At 42.4% G+C, this 15592-nt stretch overlaps 1 protein-coding gene and 6 non-coding genes across 8 annotated transcripts; 3 read left to right on the top strand and 4 right to left on the bottom strand.

The window, feature by feature from the left end:
- Positions 1-56: 56 nt before the first annotated feature.
- Positions 57-15566, bottom strand: stimate (STIM activating enhance). 2 transcript variants are annotated; one of them, XM_076757209.1, is made up of 8 exons: positions 14539-15566; positions 12640-12688; positions 12442-12537; positions 12178-12299; positions 11732-11844; positions 9320-9397; positions 8968-9111; positions 57-2017 (listed from the first exon to the last, which is right to left on the bottom strand). In XM_076757209.1, the coding sequence occupies exons 1-8, from the start codon at positions 14762-14764 to the stop codon at positions 1904-1906; spliced, it is 942 nt and encodes a 313-aa protein (XP_076613324.1). In that variant the 5' UTR covers positions 14765-15566; the 3' UTR covers positions 57-1903. The 2 variants fall into 2 exon arrangements, with proteins under 2 accessions (XP_076613324.1, XP_076613325.1); XM_076757210.1 differs by lacking the exon at positions 9320-9397 and having other exon boundaries at positions 14539-15557.
- On the bottom strand, positions 3550-3622 carry trnar-acg (transfer RNA arginine (anticodon ACG)). The gene has a single exon. It is a non-coding gene; the product is annotated as a tRNA-Arg (tRNA).
- On the bottom strand, positions 5132-5204 carry trnar-acg (transfer RNA arginine (anticodon ACG)). Its single transcript has one exon. It is a non-coding gene; the product is annotated as a tRNA-Arg (tRNA).
- trnar-acg (transfer RNA arginine (anticodon ACG)) lies at positions 5622-5694 on the bottom strand. The gene has a single exon. It is a non-coding gene; the product is annotated as a tRNA-Arg (tRNA).
- Positions 7182-7253, top strand: trnae-cuc (transfer RNA glutamic acid (anticodon CUC)). Its single transcript has one exon. It is a non-coding gene; the product is annotated as a tRNA-Glu (tRNA).
- Positions 9865-9936, top strand: trnae-cuc (transfer RNA glutamic acid (anticodon CUC)). The gene has a single exon. It is a non-coding gene; the product is annotated as a tRNA-Glu (tRNA).
- On the top strand, positions 10713-10784 carry trnae-cuc (transfer RNA glutamic acid (anticodon CUC)). The gene has a single exon. It is a non-coding gene; the product is annotated as a tRNA-Glu (tRNA).
- Positions 15567-15592: the final 26 nt, after the last annotated feature.

Here is a 15592-nt window from a genome sequence, read left to right as displayed (position 1 = left end):
AACATCTTACTGAAACTATAACACAATCTCAGCACAAAAAGAGTCAGCAATCGAAAAAGTGTATCACATCCTTTATTGGAAAAGCATTTCTAACGATAAATTACCTCCATCAGTGCCTTTGTAATCATCTAGTAGTTTCACTTTGCAAAATACTAACAGCCCTCTTTATCCTGGTTCAGTTGAGAGTTACCATAGCTGCTGCGAGATGCTGGACTTTCCTCCTTTAAAATGTTCAGTAATTTATTCCTTGCCACTATGCCAAAAACATCAGAATGAAATCATCACCATTACTGTAATCATCGCTCACAGTTTACAGTATGTCACTCTCCATTTACTTTAAAGAGGACCAGCAGTCAACGATGCACACTTGAACACATGAATCCACACACACACACACACACATTCTCTTGACTCGACTGTCTGGTCCACAGTCACTTAACAGTTTAGAGGTCTTAGCATGTCACATTCTTAACATCAGAGCCTGCTGAATGCTGCTTCATGCCTGAAGATCTGGAGCTCTGGATAAAACAGTCCGAAAGAATAAATCAATCAAACAAAAAACAAACAAAACACCTGCTGGTAATTTCACTCAGGCACATTATTGTAAAAAAAAAAAAAAAAAAAGAAAATATCCCACAAACAGAAAAGGAAAGATTAAAGTAGTGATAAATGGGAAATTGTGCAAGAAAAGGTTCCCATATCTAGTCTCCACATTGGAGTGAAGGAATAAAGAACACTTTTGGAACAAGCATAGTCACCTTTTTGGCCCGAATATAACACACAAAACTTACATTAAAAAACCCACAACGTAAAGTTAGACAAAAGACATTCAAAGACAAACCAAACGCAGCCAGACCACGTCAGCTAACGATCACACTGAACACACTGAGGCTGCAGTCTTGTGTCCAAAGACAGACAACACTGGCTGAGCTGATATAAGAGGGATGTTGCAGTGTGGTGCTTGTAGTCCCGCAGGTGTAACAGATGAAAGGACTCTGTCAGAAGATTAAAATGGAAGATTACTGCAAGCATTTATGTGCTCCTTTTGACATGAGTAACATTACACAGAAGATATGCAGTAGTAAAGTGTGTCACTGTGCTGGAAAGTGTTAAAAGTTGCATCAATACAGTGATTCAAACACTCTGACGCAATCCTCCTCTAAGTTTGAGGTGTGTCCAACTGTACACACCCACACACACCCACACCCACACCCACACCCACACACACACACACACACACACACACACACATCACACCACAGGCCATGGTGGTACGGCTACATGAGAAGACAAAAGACAAAGTTTACATTGAATCTACATCAGTAATACAATCACTTAAGAGGACTTTTTGTTAGACTATTAAATTAAACCAACTCATTGAACAGTTCTGTTTGCATGACGTTTGGTTCTGTTGTGGCTGTTTAGATTCGCCCAACCAGTGATCCTGGACAATTGCACCCACACACACTGTCACTGACGTCCAAGCGTTATTACACCACTGTTAATGTCTTCCTGTTAGACGTGCATAAAGGATTTAACATCACGCTTGTTTATGGTGGGATTCTTTTTCCTAAACAGTGTCTTAAAACACAACGCTCACCCCAGGAGTGCCATGTCGAAATGCAACAGTGTTTCGGAGTACCTGGGTAACTGCTGAAATATCTCCCAGTGTGTTACGTCAAATCCCAGGGTAGACACAGTTTATGCAGAAGTCCTCCAGGAGTCAAGAGTAAAAGGAATTCTATTACAGTATATTCTTCTGTCATTGAAGGGCGTCCTATGTTTGAAAAGACAGTTTCAGCTCCTAAAGCTGATACAGATTCTGTGGAGGTATGGAAAATGGGCCTGTGAGGTGAACGACGGCTACCAGAGGAATTTGTAGCGGTTTAGCTAGGCACGCAGGTCAAACGGGGATCCCCATGCGAAGCTTCTTCTTCTTCACCGTCTTCAGGCCAGTGAGGCGACGAATGTCATCCTCGTCCGACTCGTCCATTTCATCGTCTGCTGAGAAAAGGATCTGAAAAACAGGAATGAGAGAGAGAGAGTTGGAAGTGATGAAAAGGGCGAATCTCAAGAGTCACTGCAGTTTGAAACACGTTAAACTGGATGAGCTGCGAGGACAAATGCACTTGAATGAAATTAATGCTCTCTGGTTCCAGTGTTACGCAGACAAGTTTCACTGTGAGCGGGCCGGCAAAGAAGCTGAAACCTCATTCAGAAGGAGAATTTGTGAAGGAGTGCCTTGTTAGCACTGGATAAAGTAAAATTGTTCCAAAGTGTCAGTTAGTCTGGAATAATTCATAGAGATGAAGGAAAACCTGATGTGGAAACTCAGTGTCAGCATGTGTCTGTGTGATTTGGCCTTCATGGTGGACATTAACCAAGAACCGCTCAGAGCTCCAGCTCCAGCTCCAAACACTGTGCTTTTTCCTACTCTGCCAGAACAAAAGCCTGCTATGACATCTGAATATCCTGCTGAGTGTAAAAACTCCTTCAGGCATTTGGCGAGAGGTTTTATTTGCTACACAGTTTAATGATGAACAAGCTGATGTCCTGACAACCTACAACATGAATCACTGAGCTGCAAAGAAACAAACTTCTACTGTGATCAGCTCTTCTCAAATGGACTCTTGTAAAGACCTGAGTATGCCCAAAAGAGACTGACCCAAACCTGGAAAACCAGCTGTGAGTGTCATGAGTGTCGTCATCATCAGAATCAGAACCATGACATTTTATTGATCTGTGGGGGGGTTTGGGTGAGTTGCAGTTGCTCCAACAGTAATAAAAATAGAAATAGAAATAGAATAAAACAATATAAATCACACTTAAATAGTAAACAATATGAAATATGTAACTATGTGCAATATGCACCAATAAATATCAGCTGTCTTTGTAGAAATATAACTGTTGTGCAACAGTCTGCATCAAGTACCAAGAATAAGAATAAAAGAATAACAGAATACTACTACTGCTACTACTGCTGGTGAGTATCTCCCTCCGCTGCAAATGCATATAAAGCTTCTCAGGTGATGATCATTTCTGGTAGCACCGCCGACCACGGCCCTCAAAGAATGCTATAAAAGTCCAAGCGGCACATGAAAGGAAAAATGTTCTGCCCCCCTGAAGTATAGGACCCACAGGATCCACAACAAAACTGCAACATTTCTTAAAAATCTAAGCTGTTTTACTTGTAAAGCTAATCTTAAGAAGTAAATTAGAGTTCATTTTATTTATGTATTTTTCAGCTGTCTTACCCCTTGACAACCCTTCTTTAGCCTGCGGTAGAGAGCAATCATTGCATGTACAAACCTTTGATAACCTTGTATTAATCCAACCAATGAGGGTGAACTGTTGACATACAAATTCCTTTGGCATTTTAGCTTCAGATACTCAATAATAATTCAGTAATATTCTATTACAAATGCTAAATGCAAAATCAAATGCTGTTTCCTCTCAACAAAACCTGACAGATGTTATTTTATTTTGATATCTGCTGATGTTGCATCTGAGCCTAAAGCCTTCAAACAATACATGACGAAAAAAAGCAGACGAGCCAGCCAGGAGTCGAACCTAGAATCTTCTGATCCGTAGTCAGACGCGTTATCCATTGCGCCACTGGCCCGCTGAGTACTGCTACTGCAACCCAAGCGATTACATGTGCCGCAGCACAGCTCGCCCCTCCCCCACAGCTCAGCACTGTGCTGAAAGCATGCTCTGTGACGCCAGCTGCAGCACACGAGCACGACGTGAAACAAACCAAGATGCTGGCTTTTGTCATCACTGCTTGACCCAGCAGCTGAGATTTCACCAGCCTAGTATTATATATCACAATGAAACAGTATTTAATCCCTTAATCTTAATTAAAGTTCTGTGTTGTGTTTTTCAGCACTGATAGCTATGAAAATGAAACATGGGTTTCCACTTTTTGTCATGATTTAATGAACAAGAAAATAGTTGAGAATGACTTAAAGGCTGTGTTGTGCTATGCTTCCCTTCCCTCCAGGACAGGGAGTCACTGTACTTGTGCTTCCGCAACCTCTGACACATACTGATGTGGATGTTTGACCCAAGAGCTGAACGTGCCCAAAAACTATTTGAAGATAGAATTTTCAAAGATCTTCTTAGAAAATACACAATATGTAACATTTGTGCAATAAAATGTCTACAAATAACTAAAACTATGTTGTTTGTTTTCATTGGCTTGACTGATTGTTTGCCTTCAAGAACACTGTGATCCTCTGCTGCTGGTCCACTGGAGGTTTCAGCAACAGTCGAAAGAAAATTCATGATGCATCCTTTGTCCGTTATGCCCCAAAGCTCTGGAACGCACTACCTACAGATACCAGGGAAGCAGCTCGATGAATATTTTCTGAAGAAAGCTAAAAACTGATCTCTTCACTTTAGACTTTCACCATGACTTCCTGATACAGGCCTGAAACATTTGTGCATTGCCTCATGCTTACACACTGCTGCATTTTTTATAATTTCTTGTTATTTTCATCTTATTCATCTTATTTTGCATTCATTTTTATCTGTTTTCATGTGCTTTCTGTCCTTTGTGTGTAAAGCACCCACTTGGTGCATGTGATTCCTTTCTTGTAAAGGACTTGAAGCTGCAACTCCCGTATGAAAAAGTGCCATAAAAATAAAAAATATTATTATACTGTCATTATTATTGAGCCTATGGTCCACTGATGAAAGTATTGCAATACTGTATTTCCATTTTTGCAGTATTATGAACTTATTTTGATTTGAAACATTGCAGGGAGTAATGAAAGAAGAAGAAGCAGTTGCAGTGAGTTGTTCAATGAAGATTTGCAATTGACCGGCTGCAAACCTCCAACTTCTCAGCAACAGCGTTAATTTCATTAATGGAAACTATGACTAAACATGCTCATCAAGAACCTTTTTCCCATGACTGAGACAAGACGATGATGAGATGGCACCGATGTATCTAAACACTGTGACTGTCTCAACATGCAAAAGATGAGACGTAGATGTAGATTAAAAAAATAAAAACCTTACCAAAATCTCTTGACTTTTGCTATACTCAATGATAATTCAGTACTATTCCATTACTAATGCTCAAATGCAAAATATATTATATAGATATATAACATAAAAAAGCAGACGAGCCAGCCAGGAGTCGAACCTAGAATCTTCTGATCCGTAGTCAGACGCGTTATCCATTGCGCCACTGGCCCACTGGTTTTTTTCACTGCAGCAGGCCAACACATGTGCCTCAGCACAGCTCGCCCCTCCCCCACAGCTCAGCCCTGTGCTGAAAGCATGCTCAGCAGCAGCCAACTTCTCAGCAACAGTGTTAGTTTCATTAATGAAAACTGACTAAACGTGCTCATCAAGAACCTTTTTCCCATTATTAGTAATATTCCATTAATAATGCTCATGTGCAAAAAAGAAAGCACAGCATGAGAATACAGTCTAGATTAAGTTTGTAAATATGCATGTCAATGCTCACAGTTTCTCCTGTACTGTGTCTTGCATTTGATGTCCCTTTAGTAACATAGACAATACGACAAACTACCTTCCTGTTTCCTCTCACCCAAACCTGACAGAGCACGCGTTGATGCTGCACAACAGTGCACCAAGGAAAAGACATACGAGCCAGCCAGGAGTCGAACCTAGAATCTTCTGATCCGTAGTCAGACGCGTTATCCATTGCGCCACTGGCCCGCTGAGTACTGCTACTGCAACCCAAGCGATTACATTTGCCTCAGCACAGCTCGCCCCTCCCCCACAGCTCAGCACTGTGCTGAAAGCATGCTCTGTGACGCCAGCTGCAGCACACGAGCACGACGTGAAACAAACCAAGACGCTGGCTTTTGTCCTCACTGCTTGACCCATTCAAAGGTTAAAATGGCTTGAAAAGTAGTTTGACATTTCTTTCGGTGATCTAAAACTTTCCCAACATGTGGCTCAATGACAGAATGAAGCATTTATGTTTTTTGTTGTCTCTTAGCAAAATGAACATGAAACTTGGGTTTAGAGGCTGACTGAAGGTGGATTGTTAAAGACTGACATGATAAGGACAGTTTGGAGCAGGAAAAAGTCATGGTGCATGATATGATGCACCATGTCTGTAATGTAGTCAAACCAAGGATCATCCAATTCATGGTCAGACAGGTTATCCATTGTGCCACTGGCCCTCTATGTTGTGCCATCCTCACAGAACAGAGATCAGCAACTAAGACCCAAACCTGCATACCTGATTACTTCCTCTTGACTTCTGCTTGACCTATACTTCTCATCTCTGCCTCATTATCTGACCACAGGAAGAACAATATCACATGTTGAACAGTTTGTTCAACAGCAGTTAAAAGGGAAGTGAAGCATGCTTGAGTTATAAATCAACATCACATTTAACAAATGAGGAGACAATTCATTATCAGCTGCTACCAGATGTAACTATTAGGTGATGTCTGTCTTCTTTATGTATCCATATATGTTTTTTTTTAACCTTTTTATTACCTAAGAAAGTGAATAAGTTAGGATATCACATTTTGGGGATTTCCCCCTTGGTTTGATCTTTCATTCAAATTGAATTTTTGTACTCATTTATGTTATCTCCTCTTCTCCTGAATGCATACAGTTTTCACTTCAACCACTCAAGTATAAAAGCAAGAGAATACAGTATACATGAAGTTAAATGGGCCCTCCTGAGAGTTGGCAGCCTGAGCTCCGATTTCATTAAAGTTGCCAGCTCGTCTTACAGACAAAAATAAGCTAAAACTGATATGAGAAAAGGTCTGGCTGAAGTTGATTGTCTGGTGAGGAATCAGTTTTCACATTGGTGAAGCAGTGTAACAGTAAAACTACTCTGTGTGTTGGTTAGACACATGAGACTGCTCAAACTGTTATTAATTACAAGTGTGCTTTCATTTAAGTCAGTGTTTCATATCTTCTTCTTCTTCTTCTTCTGGAATTCTTCTTCTTCTAAAGCCTTGAATCTCACCTTCTCTAATGAAAATTAAATAAAGGCAAATAATCCATTTCATCTGGTTCAGTTTCTAAGTTGTATATTGGCTTAGTTGCTGGCTGTAATGACTGAGTTTCCCCAGTGTGGGATCAAGAAGTCTTATCTTTTACACCGATCTGAATCAGCTGGGGCACATGCTATAACGACTGCCTCCATGTACACAGAGAAAACGTCATCATCAATATCCCTGGTGGTCTAGTGGTTAGGATTCGGCGCTCTCACCGCCGCGGCCCGGGTTCGATTCCCGGTCAGGGAACATTTACTTTGTGTTTGTGCTTAGTTTTTAATATGACATTGTATTTCACACTTCATTTGTACTACGGTACAAATGCAACTGTTGCTATGCGAAATCAATGGCCTACTCCATTGCAATGATAAGAAAGCATACTAAACATCTCTAGTTTCTTGTGTAAAACACAATAATTACCTTGAATAATGCATGAGGAAAAACTAAAATTATTCAACTAACAAGCACTAGAGCACAGTACTGCAAACCTAGCAGGCTACAAAACATTTGACTTGGTGCCTCTGACTTTCCTCAACATCACCAATTTGACTGACTCGTCTGGCTTCATGACATGACACAGTTGTTCCTTGGGTGAAAAAATGCTTGATACAATGAGCACTGCTGGGGGGTCAAACATTTAACCAATCAGACCCTTGGGTGGGACTAATTTCATTGTGAAGCGTTGTCAAGCTGTACACTAGAACCAAAGAGTAGTAACAACACCAATATAGGCAGACGCTGCAATAGGGGTTTGATCTAAGTCGATTAAAAGCACCAATTACTTGATATCCAAACAGCACTCTGCTTTGAAGGCATTCATTGCCTGATATCAGACAGAACTGTCAACTTGGTGGAGTGAGCGGATTCAAAGATCTCTAGTGATTAGTTAGGGTTAGTTGTGAATTGGGAAACTAGTGTCATAGACATGGCTGATGGTCACCTGTTTACGATTTGTGGCCTGAGTTCAACTCCCAGTCAGGGATCAGGGTCTGAAAAGGTGAAATTTACATCAGTGTGATGGTGTCCTACCACCTTTGCCTCTGGTCGTTGATTCAAACAGAAAGCATTTCTAGAAGAGCCTTGTAGGTGCTGCACTCCTCCGTAAAAACAATGATCTGCTGTCAAGTTCTTAATGACAACTGTGATATCACAGTTTCAGAGATCACATATGTCGTCTCACAGGAACACTAAAAACCACCACCACCACTACTAAAGACTGTATGTTGAACCTCAACCACTGTTAAGGACTGAGAGTCCTGACTACATGCCTTTACAGCACTGTCTGATGTCCCTGGGGGTCTAGTGGTTAGGATTTAGTGCTCTCACTGCTGTGGCCTGGGTTTGGACCCCAGTGAGGAAATGCTTTTTTGTGTGTCAAGAATACTGGATCAGAAACAGTGTGGTAGCTTTTCACACTGCAACAAGAGACCAGATTGTTGAGAAAAATCAAGGGCTTGACCCTTGATGTGACTTTGCTCTTGAAAATGTGCTTATACCAGACTGTTGTTATGACTTCATGTATTATGGGTGTGGGTGAATACTGCGTGAAGCAGAGCTCTGCATTGGGCTCATCTACTTTACAAGCTTATAAAATAACTGGGAACCATGATCCAGAAAAACATAACAGGTCCAGGGCATGTTCCTCGTCACACTGAGGGTGCAAGTACTTTTGTCCACACCAGGTTGCCAATCAGTACTGGAGAGCAGGAAAAGCTGACAGTCAAAAGAATACGTCATACTGAGACAGGGGTTCAGAAGCTCAGAAGAGGGCTTTTGGAGGAAAGCAGGAGAGGTGTGTAGCTTCAGTGCCAATGGGCATTCACTCGGTCTCCCTCAAAGACTTGTAAGTCTTGACTCAACCTCAACTACGTATATGTTTTATGGATAAAAACGGATGTTGCTTTGCTCATGAGATGTCTTTTCTTTGGTGTGCACTACAGCTGTACTGCTGCAGTAGACTTACCTCTGACTCTGAGTCATCATGGGACAGAGCTCGTCTGTAGCGCACCTTGCTGTTCCCCCGTGAGTCCTCCTCTCTCTCTTCTAGCTTTGCTTTTGTCCTATGTTTCTTCATTAGGAAATTATCTACCACCCAAAACATGAGGGCCTGAAGGAAACACAAAAAATAAGTGATTTTTTTTTTTGTTATTCACCAAAATCGAGAAGAGTTTTGTTTTACATTCATACACACACAAGACAATGGCCATGGTATGAACAAACAGTCATGACTCAGGTAACTAATGACAGAATGTCACTGCACAGTTGTTGGACTGGTGTTGTATACAAAGAAAAACACGGAGTAACATTAGACTTACGTTGATGAAGAACGGAACGATGAGCATGACGATGGCCAGTTCCAGGTCAGGATTCTCTATGGGATTGAGGAGAGCCAGCTGCGACACGCACACAAACATATACGACGCAGACGCAAGCACAGACATGAGCACACACACACAGCAACACAGACAGCAGACCTTGTGTTATACATCAGAAGTAGAAGCAGTAAGATCAGTTGGGACAATGATAGTCTGGATCTATTTAAATGGAAGAGGGAACACACACAACTGTTTCAGCACATGTGGTAACATGCTGAAAAGACAGTGTAAACAATTCTTTTGACTCTGATGAACATAAACAAGCTATTAAATCATTAGAGAAAAGCCGCGTGACAAAAGGTGAAAATGTCTCTGTGGACTCGGAGCCCTTTGCCTTTCCTTGTTATTCATGTTAAGTGGCAGGACTTATTATCAAGTTCAGCATAACTACTGTGATATCACATCTATAATATAATGTTCCTACTAGTGGTATACAGACCACTATGACACAGGGTCTGTGAACAGAGAACCTCCCATCTAAGACATCCCTGGTGGTCTAGTGGTTAGGATTCGGCGCTCTCACCGCCGCGGCCCGGGTTCGATTCCCGGTCAGGGAACAAGTTTTTATGTTGTACAGTACAGTATACTCTATACACATTCCTGGTAGTGATTTCACACTGGTTTACAAGTGAAGGCAACTCACTAATGCAGCAACAAAAGCAGTGAAGAAGACTGCCAGCAAGTGATGGACATAAACAATAAAGGCGTCATGATGAAAGAAATGCATTCAGCACCTTTGTTACAACTCAAGATCACACAATGTGTTTCTGGGGGTAATACTGAATGTAAATATAACTTTAACTTAAAAGATTCAGAGGGCACCATTTGTACTTGTGCACAGTGATTTCAGATGACTATCAGCAATCAAGGGCGTGTGTTATGAAGGTGGATAAGTGGATTTGCCGGGTAGTTTTGTTCTTAATCCTGGCTTTCAGGTCCTACAAAGAAATATGTTTTTGTAACGAGAGATCCACCACACTGCTTTTTTTAAATTATTACTCAGGTTGTGGATTAAAGCATAATAAAGAACCACCTCATCTTTTGTACGTGAGCAAAAATTCAGTTTACTATTCCTGCAGGGTCCCGTATTGACAAAGCTTGGTGAGGTGGAAGTAACAGCAAAGTACAGCAAAGCCTCCAGAGAGCATGCCTCCTTGACACTAACAGACATCCCCGGTGGTCTAAAGGTTAGGATTTGGCACTCAATCCCCTGTCACTTGATGTGCATGTTTAGCATGTGATGTGGAAGATTGGACCTGAAGTTTTCACTGCTACATGCACACATGAACAGCTGCAGGCTGCCTGTGAACAGGGAACCTGTCTGTCACAGATGTCCCTGGTGGTCTAGTGGTTAGGATTCGGCGCTCTCACCGCCGCGGCCCGGGTTCGATTCCCGGTCAGGGAACATTCTTTTGTAACTCTTAGGTAGACTGTAGACATACTTATCTTTGACTTCAAGGAGCATGTCTAAATGCATCCACGAAACCAGCTTACTGTGTAAAGCAAAGCATTAAAACATAGTTCAAGTCTGTGAGTCATTGTAGAGGAAACTTCACCAGATACATACAGTGTGTTATTTGTGTACAGACATACAGTCATAATTTGATCACTTTAAATGCATATCCTTTTCAATCAACCCCCCCCCCAACCATACTTGGTTCAGCCCTTTGTTACCCCTCTTGAAATCAGCTTGAACTCCTCTACTTTCAGTTTCAGCTATGTGCAGCTATGTAGCTCCATCGCCTGCATGTTCATAGCATGGTCATCTCAGGCTCTGTGTGCGGAGCGATCAGTTTGCTCTGTGCTCTGGTGAAGGGTTGTCAGGTTGTTGTAGGCGACCAGTGGGCCTACTTCGGTTGTTCGATAAATCCACGAAAGCACGTTTTAGCAGAGCATTGGGAGCTCATCAAGCTCCATGTGCCCAAGAACCATTAAATTGGCTATATTATGTAATATCAGACTTTTCTTTTAAATTTGTCATGGATAATGAGAGCCTTGTGAAGCAGCAAAAAATGTTGTAGCATGATGTCTTTTAGTTAATTTGTCTTACTTGACATGGTGCCTCCTGCACTGTGAATATTCCACATGTGCACATCACAATTTCGAGTTGAAAAGATATATCATGCAGCCCTAGGCCCTGGTTTTCTGATCACTCCCACCATTTCTCCTCATTACCTCAATGAGCATGCATAAGATGAAGGTTGTGTTATTATTTCATCGGGTCAAAAAATGTTAATAATGGCCCTGAAGAGTGCTGCAACAGTATCTTGAATTGAAAAAGACGATTATGACGTTAATGGGAACTAATTTAATCTGCTATCTTTTAAATCAATGATTACAATTTTTACTGACCTTTTTCCACTGGGGGATGAGGAGGACCAGCATGATGAGGACTTTCTCAAACATCATGATGAGGATGTAGAGGATACATTGGCCCAACCACGCTGTGCACTGCACTGGCTCTCCTACACACACACACACACACACACACACACACACACACACACACACACACACACACACACACACACACACACACACACACACGGAAAGAGAGACAGATCACTGTGAAAAAAATCTGCTTAGGTATTCAGATATGTAGCACAGATCGTTATTAGATTTCACCGCTTCAGAGTTACACAAACTGTTTTGGGAACAAAAGAAGACACTAGGAAATGTAAGAAATGACACTGCAGCACTGCAGTACAGAGGGCAGCTACTGCCCTCCATTGGGCATTACAGGCATTTTAGGAATGTGCTGGAGCTCCCACTATACCACTCACACACAAAGTCCTCACCGTATTCTCCAAAACGAAGAGAATCCCACTGCCTCCACTCCACAATGGCACTGACGACTCTCACCCCAGCATAGATGAGCAGCATGCCCAGAGAAGCATCCAACAGGAAGTTAATGAGGTATCTGGCAGAGATAGAGGAGTGAATGTTACTTAAAACTGCAGTTAGAGCTTTACTTTATTTTGACGCAGTTTCTTGAAAATCTATCTGTAACATGCAGAATCAGGGAGCTCTGAGGAGGACAGCCAAAGACAGAACTGACTCACAGTGAGCAGGGATCCTCTTCTGTGAGGTCTGACAAGTACACATTAGCAAAGTGGATAAACAGCATCCCAATAGCCTGTTTTGAGGTGTCCAGGAACCTGCAGGGAGACAGGACAGTTGATATGTTTCCCAGGCACTCCAGAGGGTTTCATTTGATGCCTTTGCAGAGAAATGAATTTAAGCTGGCTCAGCTGCCTTACCAGATTTTCCAGGGTCTCCTCTCATGTTTTGGCTCCCTGAAGCGTTTCACTGTGAAAGAAAGCATGTGCCACAAAGATAGCGGGACTTTACTACATTTCACTCATGGAAACACAGAAAAAACGCAGTTTCAATCAAACAGAATCTTTTCTCTTTTCATTTAGCCGCGTTACAATCCTCCTGTGAGCAGTCAAAGTTCCAACGGGCATTTTAATGGTTTTATAGGTTGTGTGTTTAGTCTAACTGAAAAGCTTGCATTGACACATTTATCGTTTGGAAATGAGAGCCGACATTCCATTTTTGCTCGGGGGTGTCTAAGTTATGGGCTTTTCCAGAAGTCCTCACTGTAAATATTCTCCCTGTGGAAAAGAGTCATTGGGTTTTTATGAAAAACAGCTCATCGCTGAAAGCAGTGACATGTTCGACACAAATAAAGCTCTTGCTGTTCTTCACAATAGTGACTTGTTTTCCATGACACCCCCATTACACTCTTCTTTTAAGTCCTATGAGCTGCAGGAGGGGGGAGCCTTAGCACATTATGATATCGCTTATTTACTTTTATACCATCAGACACAGACCCTAGGTGCTTTGCTCAAAGCTGTGATACCTCAGCTGGACTATTAACTCGTACACAAGCCCATTAGCCTCACAGAGAACACATTAACCAATCTCACTTCTCAAATCTTGCACTAAATATTGTAATATCACCCAAACATCGAACTCAAGGCTTTTTGTGTTTTCGTGCGGGCAAGTTACAGTGCGAGCTGCGACCTCAGTTTCTGCTCCAAGCAAATGGTGACTTCAGACTAAACACACCCTGTGCGCAGCTGGGTGTGATGTGAACACAGGCAGAGGCCTACTCCTTCTGCCTCGAGCAAAGAAAAATGCTGATCATTCCTCAGTGCTCCGACGCTGCTGGGACACACAGAAGTGAGACTTCTCTTATTAGGTCATGCAGCTGTCAGCGCTGTGCCAGACACTGACCGAATGGAACCATTACTTAACCCTGAGAGAGATTTTTCAATGCCAATGTTTCCCTGCCTATCTAAATAGAAAGTTCTGCTGTCCAATAAAAAGCCACCTTAGCTAGAGGTGGAAACAAACTGTGCCGATGAGTCACAGAGAAACTGTAAAAGAACAGCAGCCGTGAAAAATCAGTCTGTGCTATTTAGTATGATTTTGAAATGTCCAAGTTTCTACAAAACACTCTCAGTGAAGAGAAATGATTATGACTATTACTATGAAGCAGCTGCAGAGTATACAGAGTCCCTTAAAGTGATGAACCTTTTTGAGGACAAGCTTTTCTACATACATTGGGACCATTTTTGCCAGCAAATCAGTGAAACAAAAGAACTGAAGCTGCAGGTGCTCATTGTAGTTTGAGGGAACCTTCAACACACATAATCAAGGCATGCAACAGCCTCTTCCCCTAACACTGCTGCCTTAACTTCATGTTTTATCATTATTATTTTATAAGGTCTGAATGCCATCTGCAAAATAATCTTTTCTGAAAACCACACCAGTTTCCAGTTTAGAGTTTTCATCACTGAGTATCAAACTGAGAGGGGAAGCAGATATTTTCTGGCAGGAAGGGTCAAACATGTGACAGGAAGTGTCAGAGAGTTCGCAGCTTTTACTACGGCCGCAGCCGACAACTTCAACATAACAAGAAGTCACCAGCTGTGGTATTATATTGAACTGAAATGCCTGCATTTACCTTCACAAGAGCCAGGAAGCCATACTATCTTACTATTGTTGTTTCCCTGTTGTGAGTCTAAGGCATTCCAGCTGAAATCAATATCGCATTTGATTAACTGAGTGATGCTATTGGATAATTGTCCAGTTCCATCAGCAGCTGGAGTCACATATCTGACACACAGCAGAGCTCTGGTCATACTCACACATCAGCGTGCTGAAAGCCACCACGGCGAGAAGTCCTTGCAGAAAAATCCCAAACGAGTCCATCAAGGCGCCATTCTCACAACCCCTGTTATCAGTCGCCGGCGTCGGGCTGGAGGACACCGACGTGTTGGTAAAGGACACAGCGGGCAGCCCTGCTCCACCTGGACCTGCCAGTGCCACGTCTCCGAGCTGGGACAGCATGTTGACACCACTAACAGCATCCATGGGACAGAGGCGCTGCACGAGAATAATTAAAGTCGAGAGCAGTGGCTTCTCACACACACTGCGTGCTTCCCGGTCCTCTCCAGCAGTTATTGGTCAGCTAATCGATATGTTCAGCTGGACAGGCTTCGGCAAAAGATGCTGGCATCCTCTACCCTCCAGGCGCACACTCATTCTCCCTCAGGCATCCATACAGCCATAGCTGATTTTTGTCATACGAGAAGTAAAGCCGTCGCTCAGAAAGGTCACTACAAGTTGCAATTAGGTACAACGTAGCTGGGGCTGACTCGTCCACACACTTTAAAAACAGAGGTGCAGCATTAAAAATCAATAGCTGGTTTAGAAGGTCTGTGCAGCAGTGGAAACCTCTCCTGGCTCGACCTGGAATCTTCGCCCGAAAATGCGAGCTAACATTAATAACAGATACCACCAGCAGGTAATTAATGAAACGGACAATACCGCTGTTATGGACTTATTGTAAATGTGCTGTAAAACGCACGTCAACCACTGGCAAGTAAAATTTTGCCGATAATCAAACGTACAGAGTAAAAAGGAGATGCAGCAGCTGAGATGCTACCATTACCTACCTTGCTAGCCCTCAAGCTAACTACTCCGCTCCATTAAGCTAACGCTAGGCTAGCAAACTTAAATTTTCTCTCTGGCGCTGAAAAAGGCGCGTGCACCGGTTCCTCGTGACTTTCACGCCCGTAAAAACAGCAAGTATGCATGGAAAAAAAAATTAAGAATAATTGCAGGTCACGGCTTGCGTTCATCCAGCTGCTTCCCTGCCCAGCAGTGCCCACTCATGTTGACAGACGTTATGTCACGTGA

The sequence above is a fragment of the Chaetodon auriga genome, chromosome 2 (genome assembly GCF_051107435.1).
Source record: "Chaetodon auriga isolate fChaAug3 chromosome 2, fChaAug3.hap1, whole genome shotgun sequence".
NCBI classification, from domain to species: domain Eukaryota; kingdom Metazoa; phylum Chordata; class Actinopteri; order Chaetodontiformes; family Chaetodontidae; genus Chaetodon; species Chaetodon auriga.
Note: the sequence above shows the minus strand (reverse complement) of the source record. Positions and strands in the feature narration are given on the sequence as shown.

Bases quoted from the DNA above. Each gene is read 5' to 3' on its own strand.
- stimate (XM_076757209.1), bottom strand. From the start codon at position 14,764: ATGGATGCTGTTAGTGGTGTCAACATGCTGTCCCAGCTCGGAGACGTG. The intron at 12,538-12,639 runs GTAAGGCAGCTG...GTCTCCCTGCAG, and splicing joins AGGAGACCCTGGAAAATCTG to GTTCCTGGACACCTCAAAAC. The intron at 12,300-12,441 runs GTGAGTCAGTTC...TATCTCTGCCAG, and splicing joins GAAGAGGATCCCTGCTCACT to ATACCTCATTAACTTCCTGT.